General features: G+C 43.0%; 2 protein-coding genes across 8 annotated transcripts in view; one reads left to right on the top strand and one right to left on the bottom strand.

Moving 5' to 3' along the window:
- uts2r2 (urotensin-2 receptor 2) overlaps positions 1-12,212 on the bottom strand; it is a 111,263-nt gene extending 99,051 nt beyond the window's left edge. Inside the window, exons 1-2 of one of the 2 annotated variants that reach the window (XM_063074333.1) lie at positions 11,941-12,212; positions 2,263-2,477 (exon numbers count right to left, since the gene is read on the bottom strand). In XM_063074333.1, the coding sequence (XP_062930403.1) occupies positions 2,263-2,477; positions 11,941-12,023 (298 nt within the window). In that variant the 5' untranslated portion in view covers positions 12,024-12,212. Of the gene's footprint in view, positions 1-2,262; positions 2,478-11,473; positions 11,611-11,940 lie in introns of those variants that run through there. The other variant, XM_063074334.1, reaches the window with a different exon arrangement.
- LOC134360233 (hexosaminidase D-like) overlaps positions 9,576-13,511 on the top strand; it is a 29,385-nt gene continuing 25,449 nt past the window's right edge. Inside the window, exon 1 of one of the 6 annotated variants that reach the window (XM_063074325.1) lies at positions 9,576-9,596. The gene's annotated coding sequence lies outside the window, so the exon portion shown is untranslated. Of the gene's footprint in view, positions 9,597-11,397; positions 11,532-11,738; positions 11,849-12,291; positions 12,389-13,511 lie in introns of those variants that run through there. The other 5 variants (XM_063074323.1, XM_063074330.1, XM_063074326.1 and 2 more) reach the window with 5 other exon arrangements.

The following is a 13,511-nucleotide window of genomic DNA, read 5'->3' as shown; positions in this document are numbered from 1 at the left end:
ACTTTATATAGGCTGTGTATTTTTATGTGTTATTTGGTATGATTTGGTAGCTTCATAGCTTAAAGGTTACTGGAGAGAGTGTTTCTGCTGAGAGCGCTTGCGCCGTGTTTTTGACGTGAGCGCTTCCGCGAGATTTTCGCTGCGCTAGACAGTGCTGCAGAAAAGTACTTCTACTTTATATAGGCTGTGTATTTATCATATCATTCCTGCTTTTACTATATGTTACTGTTACTTTAGGTTTAATGTGTTACTTGGCATGATTTTGTAGGTTATTTTTTGGGTCTAGGAACGCTCAAAAATTTTTCCCATATTAATAAATTGTAATTGCTTATTCACTTTACAACATTCCAGCTTACGAACCGTTTCATAGAAACGCTCTACCTTCAGATGGTGGGGGAAACCTGGGTTGCAGTTGTAGCCTCTGTCCGCAGAGAATCAGAATCAGGTTTAATCTCACTGGCATATGTCGTTAAATCTGTTGTTTAGCAGCAGCAGCAGTATATTGCAGTACATAATAATAATAACAGTAAGTTACAATAAGAAATTTATATGTATTAAGTAAGTAGTGCAAAAAGAGCAAACAAAAGTGAGGTAGTGTTCACAGGTTCATTGTCTGCTCAAAAAGCTGATGGAATTTTTGGATCGTATTTTACTGGGCTGTACTGGGTGCTCAAATTCTTGAAGGACTGAACAGCCTAGACTTTCAGACACAACAACAGAGCCCAATCCTGCTGTAAATCCTGAGAATATGCATATGAAATATCCACTTACATCCAGCATCAGGTCAGGTATCAATGATTTCAATGGCAACAAAAATAGCTGAGTTCAACTATTCAACCCAACAATGCACAGTAAGCACTTTCGAGCATTGTTTATAACTTTTTACAGCCAAAGCTGGAGGAAGTACTTGATATAACAGAGATGACAGCTATCAAAGGCAGGCTCGGCATTTGGGACACATACCGTCATCACTTTTCTGCCAAGTGCCTGGTTTCAGTTCAGACTGTGCTGCCTAACCCTGGGATGTACAGTGCTGATGACGCTGGCATACTACATCAAACCAGCAAAGGAATGGTGAACTTTACACCTTACAGAAGCTTCGAAGTACCTTGAAGCTTTTACTTGACAGATCCACGAAAAACACAATGAATGACTAGTTCAGTTGTTTCACAGTTCTGAGTTGCATGACAAACGCTAGACATATTGCTCTCAATCTCTTAATTCTAAGGTCTTATTTAAGCCTAACTAAAGCCACTGAAGATGTCTGGGTCTAGGGTATTGCCCCAAGGAACTGCAGCAGTGATGTCTTGGGGTTGAGGTGACTGACCTCCAACATTCCTCTGTGTGAGGAATGACCAACCGCTTGAATGATTGAGCCTTGCCGCTCTCTATCTTCACTTTGACCAGAATTTTTTGATGCCACAATTGGTCAAATCTTGCTCTTAGTGACAAGGGCAGTCTCTATCACTTCACCTCTGGAATTCAGTTTTGTAGTCCATGTTTGGACCAAGGCTGTGGAGGATGTATATAGCCAATATATCCTGGTAAAGTTCAAACTGAGCAGTGAGCAGAGTATTAGTGAGTAAGGGGCATTTGATGGCGTAGTAGGTGACTCATTCCATCGCTTTACTGTTTGCAATAAAACAATGATGACCTATGGAGTAGAGTGCTCCTGGGAAAACTGGAACTAGGCACTGGGGTGCAATTTATTGGTGAGTAAATGCCCCTCAAAACTATGGTTGACAACAGCTTCCATCACTGTAGTATGGCCGAGACTAATACATTAGATTTGACCAGCGGTTCACAAGAAGCACGGCAATTTTTGGGTAAATTTCCCACAATGCCAGGTGTATGACAGTGTTAAACTCAACAGTAATGCTTAGTTAGAATCACAGCTGGTGATGGAACACAGGTCATCAGTATTATATCCACAGTATCGTCTAGCTTCAGCCTTAACTTTACCATGCACATAAAAAGGCTGGTCACTGTAGGGAGTCTCTTTGTCTTCACTGCTAAATTGCCCACCACTATTCACGATTACATGTGGCAGGATCATGGAGCCGATCTAATACGTTGGTTGTAAGATTGCCTCGTTCTGTCCATGATGCTGTTGGAACAAAGACAGTCCTATGTTGCAAATTGATCAGGTTGATAAATATTCAGTAAGCTGGCCATCAGTTACAGATTATACATATTGATTCTGCAGATAAATTGAATCAAGAGAAACAACTTTTTAATTTATAGAAAGAATCAAATACTGACCTGCAAACTGTTGGTAATTTTCATAATCTTTGGAACATGGTACTTCAAAAAACTTTCCTTCTAAGATATCAGTCTGTCGAGCAAACACTTCTTTAGAATCATTCTCGTCCAGATAATCCCAAAGCACAACCATACAAAACACAGAAAGAGTAACTAATATCAGAACTGCTAACCACTTCCACCAGGTTGCTTGCTTGGACTTGTTCTTTTTGATACTGTAAATAAAGGAAAAAATTGAACATATCATTAATTTGTAGGATAACTTGGGAGTTAACAGTTTCTATACAATTATCAAATACATAATGAATTTTATTAGCAATTCAAAATACTTAATTGTTTTTCCACTTGTCACTAGTTTCTGAAATAGGAATACAACTACCGCATTTACAAAACAAGTAAATTGACATCCTAATATCAATTTTATGCTAACTATTTAGAGACATTACATTGCTTCTGGAGCAAGACAATGTATTTTGACCAAGCAACCCCACATTAAAACTTTTAAGATAATTGAATATCCATGATTCTTCAGGGAATAGTACCAAGCACTGAGCATGTGAGAACTTACAAGGCTGGGTATCAAAATTTTGCTCAGAAGGAATACTAAAGAAGAATCAGATTCAGGAAAGAGCTTTGAGCATTGAACTATTGATTTTACTGTATTTCTTTGTTCTACTGTGAACACCTGCAAGAAAATGAATTTCAGAGTAGTATATGGTGACTTTGATAAGGATCCCACCCGCCCTGCTCATGGACTGTTTGTCCCACTCCCATCAGGGAGGAGGCAACGTAGTGTCCACTACCAGGACCTTCAGACTGAAAAACAGTTACTTTCCCCAAGCAGTGAGACTGATCAACACCTCCACCCATTAACCCACCCCACCACCACAACTTTATCATTTCCTGTCAGAGTCACCTTATCTACAGACACTCCTGTGCATAGCATCACTTTATGGAGATACAATTAATCTATCTTGGTGGACAGTATATTTATTTATTTATTCATTCATTTTATTGCGGGTATTTTTTGTGCTGCATTGGATCCAAAACAATTATCTCATTCTCCTTTAAACACATGTACTGGAAATGGGACTAAACAATCCTGAATAATAAATTTATAGAATCAAAGAACCTACAGCACATTACAGGCCTTATGGCCCACAATGTTGTGTCGACCATGTAACCTACTGAAGAAACTGCCTAGAATTTCCCTACCACATAACCCTCTATTTTTCTAAGCTCCATGTACCTATCTAAGATTCTCTCAAAAGCCCCTATTGTAACCACCTCTACCACTGTCACTGGCAGTGCATTCCACGCACCCACCACTCCAAAAAAACTTACCTCTGACATCCCCCTTGTACCCACTTCCAAGCACCTTAAAACTATGCCTCCACCCCCCTGTTAGCCAATTCAGCCCCGGGAAAAAGCCTCTGGCTATCCACGTGATCGATGCCCCTCATCAAATTTATTTTGAACTTTAGAATGATCGCTGTTAGGGAGTATTCTGGAGTTATGTGATTATAGCAGATTTGGGCAGAGGTAGTCTTCAGTTCTTAATGTAAATTGTAAATTGCAAGCAGTAAATTGAAGTTAAAAGCACGACTTCGCAAATAAACAATACTGTCTGCGTAGCACAGACTAAGAGGTATAGTTCGCAAAATCACAAACGAGAAAATCTGCAGATGGTGGAAATCCGAGCAACACACACAAAATGCAGAAAAGCCAATTTGATTCTTCAAGAAACACACACAAAATGCTGGAGGAACTCAGCAGGCCAGAGCATCTATGGAAAAAAAGTACAGTCCATGTTTCGAGCTGAGACCCTTTGGCAGGACTGGAGAAAAAAAAGCTGAGGAGTAGATTTAAAATGTGGGGGAAGGGGAGAGAGAAGCACAAGGCGACAGGTGAAACCTGGAGGGGGAGGGGTGAAGTAAAGAGCTGAGAAGTTGATTGGTGAAAGGGACAGAAGGCCATGGAAGAATAAAAGGTGGGAGGAGCACCAGAGGGAGGCGATGGGCGGGCAAGGAGAGAAGGTGAGAGAGGGAAAAGGAAATGGGAAATGGTCAGGAGGGTATTACCAGAAGTTAAAGAAATCGATGTTCATGCTATCAGGTTGGAGGCTACCCAAACGGAACATAACGTGTGGTTCCTCCATCCTAGATGGACATATTAGAATGGGAATGGGATGTGCAATTAGAATGGGTGGCCACTGGGAGATACCGCTTTTTCTGGCAGACAGAGCGAAGCCATCTCCCAACCTACATCAGGTCTCACCGATATACAGGAAGCCACACCAGGAGCTCCGTCTGTTCGTCCCTCCCCACTGATCTCCCTCCTGGCACGTAGCCTTGCAAGCCTAACAAGTGCTTCACCTGCCCCTACACCTCCTCTCTCACTACCATTCAGGGCCCTAAACAACCCTTCCAGGTGAGGCGACACTTCACCTGTGAGTCTGTTCGGGTCATTTACTGTGTTCGGTGCTTCCCATGGAGCTATGCAATTAAGGCATGATAAAACATCAGCATAAAGAAGTGCAGATATCTTAAGATAAAGGATTTGAGAGGAAGGCGAAGTTGGGGACACAAAAGACCTCCACTGGGTCACTGTCACTCTTATCATTTCTAGAGAATCGTTTTGCCAGCATGTACAGCTTTGAAATATCATGGCTTACCATTTATTCAGGCTTGTTAATGTGTTGATAAACACTTGCTTATCAATAACACTCAGTCCTAGGGAGTATTGTGTCAGTGTTCTCCATTCTGCCCCCTGTGAGTAAACTAAACCTTACAAGCAGAAAACAAGCACCGCAGGAACTGTGCCTGTGGACACAAAGTAATCCAACAGCAAACAGAATTCACTAGCAATTGCACTGGTTACATAACTGGCTCCTCTGCGACAGTTAAGGCTCGGTGTTGAAGGTTAGCGTGCTCGTAATTCTGATCAAATTAAGCCACCTGAGCCATAATCATACACATTGCTGACAGCATGCCCACTCTACAAGTTTATTCCAGTCTTTCAAAAAGCCTTTATTTCTTGCTTTCTGCAGAGATTACTCTCTCAGGGACTCCTGACCCCTTATTCCCTCCCCATCCCCGGCACTGACCACAGCAAACGTAGAAGGGGCAACATTTGTCTCTACACCTCCTCCCTCACCACCATCCAGGAATGTAAACAGCCCTTCCGGGTGAGGCAGAGATTGACTTGCACCTATTCCAAGCTCATCCATTGCAATTGGTACTCCTCTGCTTCCACAATACCAAGTATAGACGAGTCAACTGACTTAGAGCACTTGCACTATGCATTATCTTGATAACTATGCAAATCAGACACCCTATCATTGACTCCAGCTACACCACCTACTACCTCAGAAAAAACAATTATCATCATCAAGGACTCCCCCCGCCCTTGTCATTATCTCTTCTTCTACACTCCCCTCTCCCCCCCCAACCCTCTGGCAGAAGATGCAAAAGTTTAAAAGCTCATACCACCAGATTCAAGGGCAGCTTCTATCTCACTATTATCAGACTTCTTAAAGGACCTCTCTTTTGAACTGGCTCACTTTGGAACTCCAAATCTACTTCATTGTGGCCTTGCACGTTGTATTGTCTCCCTTTATTGCACTTTCTCTACAACTGCATTACTATATTCTGCACTGTTTTCTTTCTGCTACTTCAAAGTGCTTGTAGATAGCTTGATCTGCCCTGGACAGCTCACAATAAAAGTTTTTCGCTGTATCTCGATAAACACCTACAACCCAAGGTTCTCGAAGAGGCGGCTGAAGAGATTGTGGAGGCATCAGTAATGATTTTTGAAGAATCAATATTCTGGCATGGTTCTTGAGGACTGGAAAATTGCAGATGTCACTCCGAGAAGAGAGAGAGAGACAGGAGAAAGTCAATTAAAGGCCAGTTAGTCTGACTTCAGTGATTGGAAAGATGTAGTTAAGGATGTAGTTTCAGGGTACTTGGAGGCACATGATAAAATAGGCCAAAGTCAACATGATTTCCTTAAGGGAAAATATTGCCTGGCGAATCTGTTGGAATTCTTTTAAGAAATAACAAGCAGGATAGACAAAGGAGAATCAGTGTATGTTGTGTACTTGGATTTTCAGAAGGCCTTTGACAAGGTGCCACACATGAGGCTGCTTCAGTTAAGAGCACATGGTATTACAGGAAAGATACTAGCATGGTTGGAGCATTGGCTGATTGGCAGGAGGCAAAGAGTGGGAATAAAGGGAGCCTTTTCTGTTAGGCTGCCAGTGACTAGTGGTGTTCAACAGGGGTCTGTGTTGGGACTGCTTCTTTTTATGTTACATGTCGATGATTTGGATGATGGAATTGATGGCTTTGTGGCCAAGTTTGTGGATGATACAAAGACAGGTGGAGGGGCAGGTAGTGTTGAGGAACCAGAGAGGCTGCAGAAGGACTAAGACAGCTTAGGAGAATGTGTAAAAAAGTAGCAGATGGAATATAGTGTCAGCAAAGTAATGCACTTCAGGAGAAGAAATGAAGCATAGACTATTATCTAAATGGAGAAAAAGATCAAAACTCATTGGTGTCCCCGTGCAGGATTCCCTAAAGGTTAATTTGCAGATTGAGCACACTCCATGGGCCAAATGGCTTAATTCTGCTCCTATATCATATGCTAATAAAAAAACAATACTGGTGAATCCACTGTAAACCTCTACAGTAGTCACTCATTTGTAATGACCTGTGAACATCACTGTTCTGACATGCAAGCCTCCACAAATAACGGTAGGGTGCAGCCAGGGATGCAGTGCAGCTGGAGCTCACTGGCGCACCAGTCTGACACCTCTTAAAAAAAGTCAAAATAAACAAGTGGGGAATTTAACAGCGGCCGCATATTAAATAGAGGGAATTTTACAGAAGTGGGTGTTGGGGAGAGGGGAAAATACCACTAATAACATTAGGATATTTGATCGTTTTTGGTGAAATCCTGGAGCTGTGACCGTTTTGTGAAATTCCTCCTCGCTCAACCCGTTGTCCCAGCAAACCCTGCTGTAGCCTCCCACCATTTCACAGATCCTCAGTCTCTCTCCAGCACTCGTTGTTTGAGCATTGTTCGCTGAGAAAATAAAAACCTTAGATCTTTTGAAAAGTGGCATGTCATTTGCCGAAGTGGGCTGTAAGGTCGGGAAGAATGAATCGAGCATTTGCACAATAAAGGAGAAAGAAGCTGAAGCTTGTGGAAGTGTTAGTGCTACCCCTACAACAGCAAAAATGGTCTCTCTGGTTCGTGATAAAGTGCTCGCAGAGACTGAGAAAGCATTAAGTGTGTGGCTAGAGGGCATGTCACAGAAGCATATCCCTGTTGATGGCAAAATTGTGCGTGAAAAAGCACTTAGCCTCTATGAGCACTACTGTGAGGGGGTTGAGGAGAGCGAGAGGAAGGAGATTAAGGCTAGTAAGGGATGGCTGGCTAGCTATGTAAAGCACTACAACCTCCAGAACTTAGAGATCACAGGCGAATCGACATGGCTCATGTACCAAGTATCCTATTATGGAGCCGATCGAAGTACACGCTTGAAGTCTCTCAGAAAAAAAATTGTTGATCACGAACTATCAAAAGCTCACACTGCTGCTCTAAGTGTTGAAAATATAGCTAGTGAAGATGCTCTTCGAAAATTATGTGACACCATGAATGCTTCACATCTAAAGGCAACTTGTTCAATTTTTCGTTCTGCATATTATTTAGCTCAGAATGAAAGACCATACTCTGATCACTTTGTCTTATTGGAACGTTTGAAAAAATGGTATTGACATTGGAATTGGACTGTATTCCCACACTAGTGCTGAGATAATTAATCACATAGTCATTAATATGAAAAAGAAAATTTGCCAGCATATCAAGCAGATAAATGGCAAATTTTCTGTTCTCATTGATGACTCAACAAGCCTGAGCATTAAGACTTCCCTAATAGTTTATTTGAAATGTGAAAGTGATAAGGAACGTGATCCCCATTTTATGTTTTTAGATCTAATTGAACTGCCTGATCAGAAAGCTGCAATTATTGCTGAGCATCTATTGCACTGTCTCAATAACCATGGCTTTGATGACTCTTACTTGAAACAGCATTTGCTAGTGATGGGGCGAGCATAATATTTGGTGTCAAATCTGGTGTTGCTACAATTCTCAAGGATAATTTGATGTGATAATTTGGCATTGTCTTAACCACAGATTAGAACTTGCAGTAGGTGATTCGGTGAGAGTTCATGGAATAAATCATTTTCAATCATTTATAGACAAATTGTACTCTGTTTACAGTAGATAACCTCTAAATCAAAAGGAACTGTCTGAACGTGCCTCTCAACTAGAACAACAAATTTGCAAAATAGGCTGTGTTCTGGGCACCAGGTGGGTAGCTAGCTTGTTTCAAACAGTTTCAGCAGTGTGGCAAAATTATGAAGCATTGTGTTTTCATTTCGAAAAAGCAATGAAGAATGAAACAAGATCTGGCAGTGACAGAAAAACACCTGAAAGTCTGTTAAAAAGACTCTCTTCAGAACAGTTTCTGTTGGACTTAGCCCTAATGTATGACACGTTGCATGAACTTGGTTTACTGTCAGGGTGTTTACAGAAACGCACTACTACGGTTGTTTATGCAGACAAACTGATCCAACGGAGCACAAGATCACTGCATGGACTGAAAGAGCAACCTGGTACAAAAACTCTAGAAGCTCAAGAGGCAGTTGAAAAGAGGAAGTTTGGAGAAATTACCTTAACAAGCAACAACAAAATTGTCTCAATTATCTAGTGTCTTACTAGTCTTATAAACAATTTGCAGCACCATAAGTTCACGGCAACATCCTTGAAAGGTTCTTAAACTTCTAAACTTCAAAGTCTGTATAAATCCCTGCTAAATGAAATGTGTGTCCTTGATAAAGATAACTGGCCTGCTGAAATACCGCCTAATTATGGAGAAGCTGCAATATCATGTCTCTGTAAGAGGTTTAAGCTTTCTTCTTCCTCTGTGATAAATGCCTTCAGAGATTATGTGGATGAATGTGGACGCCACATCCCCCAAGATTTACGCCCATTACTGAGCTGTTCACAAGTTATTCTATTAGTACTGCTGAGTGTGAGCGAGGATTCAGTCATATGAGCTTGATAACAACACACTCAAGAATTCTCATAAATCATGTATCAGCACTTATGTTTGTAAAACTACACTGACCTCCTCTAGTTCAGTGGAATCCTGAGGCAGATGTCAGCAGATGACACCAGGACAAGAGTTGCTCCAGACCCCCGAACACATATTACGCCTGACCCTTTGTGGAAATTATTGTGAAACTTCTCATTGGTGGCATTTGGTAAGTAGGTAGTTACTTTTAAATTGGTAAAATACATGATTACCATCTTTTTCTTTACTTGCTTGATAATTATATTTTATGATAATTAGTGAGTGCAACTGTGCAGTACCTTGTCATATATATATCACCCAATTTGTGTACCTGCTCATTACATGAATGGGACAAGGAAGTTGCCCAGTACATGAAATGTGCAGGTACACAAATTGAGTGTGACATATACAGTAGCATGCAAAAGTTTGGGCACCCCGGTCAAAATTTCTGTCACTGTGAATAGCTAAGTAAAAGATGAACTGATTTCCAAAAGGCATAAAGTTAAAGATGACACATTTCTTTAATATTTTAATCAAGAAAAATTTTTTATTTCCATCTTTTACAGTTTCAAAATAACAAAAAAGGAAAAGGGCCCAAAGCAAAAGTTTGGGCACCCTGGATGGTCAGTACTTAGTAACACCCCCTTTGGCAAGTATCACAGTTTGTAAATGCTTTTTGCAGCCAGCTAAGAGTCTTTCAATTCTTGTTTGGGGGATTTTCGCCCATTCTTCCTTGCAAAAGGCTTCTAGTTCTGAGAGATTCTTGGGCTGTCTTGTATGCACTGCTCTTTTGAGATTGATCCACAGATTCTCAGTCAGGGGACTGTGAGGGCCATGGCAAAACATTCAGCTTGCGCCTCTTGAGGTAGTCCATTGTGGATTTTGAGGTGTGTTTAGGATCATTATCCTGTTGTAGAAGCCATCCTCTTTTCATCTTTGGCTTTTTTTACAGACGGTGTGATGTTTGCTTCCAGAATTAATTGATTTCATTCTTCCCTCTACCAGTAAATGTTCCCCGTGCCACTGGCTGCAACATGAGCCCAAAGCATGATCGATCCACCCCTCGTGCTTAACAGTTAAAGAGGGGTTCTTTTCATGAAATTCTGCACCCTTTTTTCTCTAAACATACCGTTGCTCATTGCAGCCAAAAAGTTCTATTTTAACTTCATCAGTCCACAGGACTTGTTTCCAAAATGCATCAGGCTTGTTCAGATGTTACTTTGAACCTTTTGAATAGAACTGCAAAAAAGCCAAAGATGAAAAGAGGATGGCTTCTACAACAGGATAATGATCCTAAACACACCTCAAAATCCACAATGGAATACCTCAAGAGGCGCAAGCAGAAGGTTTTGCCATGGCCCTCACAGTCCCCTGACCAAGAATCATTGAGAATCTATGGATAGACCTCAAAAGAGCAGTGTGCATGCAAAACGGCCCAAGAATCTCACAGAACTAGAAGCCTTTTGCAAGGAAGAATGGGCACAAATCCCCCAAACAGGAATTGAAAGACTCTTAGCTGGCTACAAAGTGCATTTACAAGCTGTGATAATTGCTAAAGGGGGTGTTACTAAGTACTGAGCATGCAGAGTGCCCAAACTTTTGCTTCGGGCCCTTTTCCTTCTGTTATTTTGAAACTGTAAAAGATGGAACTAAAAGAGTTTTCTTGCTTAAAATATTAAGGAAATGTGTCATCTTTAACTTTACGCCTTTTGGAAATCAGTTCATCTTTTACCCGCTTAGCTATTCACAGTAACAGAAATCTTGACCAGCATGCCCAAACTTTTGCATGCTACTGTATATAAAGAGGATATAGGAAATGGCAAACATTTTGTCAGCTCTGGCACCTAAAAAATTAGCACTGCACCCCTGATCGATGAATACACACATTACTGCTGATGCAGCAAAACCAATCTGCACATGGATGCAGTGATGACCTTTGACCACAAGGATGATGATCAAGAAACCCTGCAAGAGACAAATATAAAGATATTCTGCAGCCATTGCACGTTCATTTATGACACGGAGCAATGTACAGCGCTGATCTTTTATGACCTCTAGCAATCTGACCTGTGCAGCATCAGGGGTTGTGACTAAAGCAGTGCTCATTTTCGACTCTTGTAGTCAGGTAAGTGCAATGGAGACCTGCGAACGATTGTCGAAGGGCACAGTCGCAACAACCCCCGACTAAACTGCTGACCCGTGCGGTAGATGCAAGTTTTGACACGTTGCAGCAATGCTGAGCTGCGAAGAAGAACCCTCTCTGTAGAAAGGAGCGGTGACGGCCTGCGCGGTAGCTGAACGTTACCAGCACCACTCCCACCGGTCACCGGGCCGACTCGCTCCACCGGGCCGGCCGGATGAGCGGGCCCAGGCATGCGCACTGGAGGCGCGCAGAGCCCGGCCTGGGACACGGCGCGTCGATCAGGAGCCGACGGTGACCCGGTGCGTAGGCGGCACCGCGACTGCAGCAAACCCCCCCGACTTCCACGCTCACCCTGCCCCCTCCCCAGCTTTCTCAACGCCGCTCCGCCTACCTGGGCCGGGCCTGGTCAACGTGCGGACTGCGGCCTCCCCTTTCCTCTGCCCTTCTCGAACTTGCTCTGCGAAGCGCCGACATGGCAAGGAGGTGGGGGGGCAGGGGGAACGTCCCAACACCGGGCAGGAATACAGGCGGCCGAAGTGGGAGGGGGAACGTCCCAACACCGAGCAGGGATACAGGCGGCCGAAGTGGGAGGGGGAACGTCCCAACACCGGCCTGGGATTCGGGCGGCCGAGCTCCGGCACCAGGCCGAGGCGCAATACTGTGCTGCAGCCTGAGGGCGGGGTTTCTCCCTTCAGAAACCTCACGCTCGGGTCCAGCCCGGTCATCACTGGGAAGTCTGAACCATCAGTCTAGTGGTCCGTCAATAAAGAGGGTTCTAATCGATTGGGGGGGGGGGGTATTTATTATTTCCTCTGCCCTGCCCTGCTTACCCTGAGAAGGTATGTTTTCTCCCATTTACTTGTGTTCGTGGACCTTTTGGGAGGCTTTAAATTGTATGGCTAGTGTTTAAAGGGCGTATCTGGACTATTGGTGTATATCTGGTATTCAGGGGATTGACTGGCATATTCTCGAAAGGAAAACAAATTGGAATTCCTTTTGTTGTCACATGTACCGAGATACAGTACACCGCAAAAGTCTTAGGCACCTAAATAACTAGAGATTGTTGCACTGATTTGTCAACGTAGAGCAGAGAGCGAGTATGCAAATCTGCCAGGAGCAAACTACGATGGGAATGGTAATGATGGAGCACTGTCAGAGGTATGTGAGACAGGTGGCAGTGAAGGAGTGCCAAAGGGGAGTGGTGTGGGTGCAGACTCCCAGCCCCGAGGCACAGGCTAGGTCATTTGATTACAAATAATTAGTTTATTGAACATTACAGAATGTGTCTCTGGTGCTTCCCATTCCCATTCCTCTCTTCCCCTTTTCCCAACCATGACTCCCCTCTCCCTGAGCTCCTTCCCCCTCTCAATCCACACACAGTAGAGTCCCATATCAGAATTAGGTTTATCATCACTCGCATCATAATTTTTTTTGCAGTAGAGGTACCATGCAATATAAGGTTTTTACAGTACTGCAAAAATCTTACACACCTTGGCGATACATATTCACAAACAAGAGAAAATATGCAGATGCTGGAAATCCAAGCCACACACACAATGCTGGAGGAACTCAGCAGATCAGGCAGCATCTATGGAAAAGAATACAGTCGATGTTTTGGGCCAAGACCCTTTGGCCAGACTGGAGAAGAAAAGCTGAGGAGTAGATTTTAAAGATGGGGGAGGGGAGAGAGAAACACAAGGTGATAGGTGAGCAACACATGCAAAATGCTGGAGGAACTCAGCAGGCCAGGCAGCATCTATGGAAAAAAAGTACAGTTGACGTTTCGAGCCAAAACAGTCCAGGTTTCGGCCTGAAATATCAACAGTACTCGTTGCCATAGATGCTGCCTGGCCTGCTGAGTTCCTCCAGCATTTTGTGTGTGTTGCTTGGATTTCCATGAAGGGGGAGGGATGAAGTAAAGAGCTGGGAAGTTGATTGGTGAAAGAGATAGGGGGCTGGAGA

Source organism: Mobula hypostoma, chromosome 22 (assembly GCF_963921235.1).
Source record: "Mobula hypostoma chromosome 22, sMobHyp1.1, whole genome shotgun sequence".
NCBI lineage: Eukaryota > Metazoa > Chordata > Chondrichthyes > Myliobatiformes > Myliobatidae > Mobula > Mobula hypostoma.
Note: the sequence above shows the minus strand (reverse complement) of the source record. Positions and strands in the feature narration are given on the sequence as shown.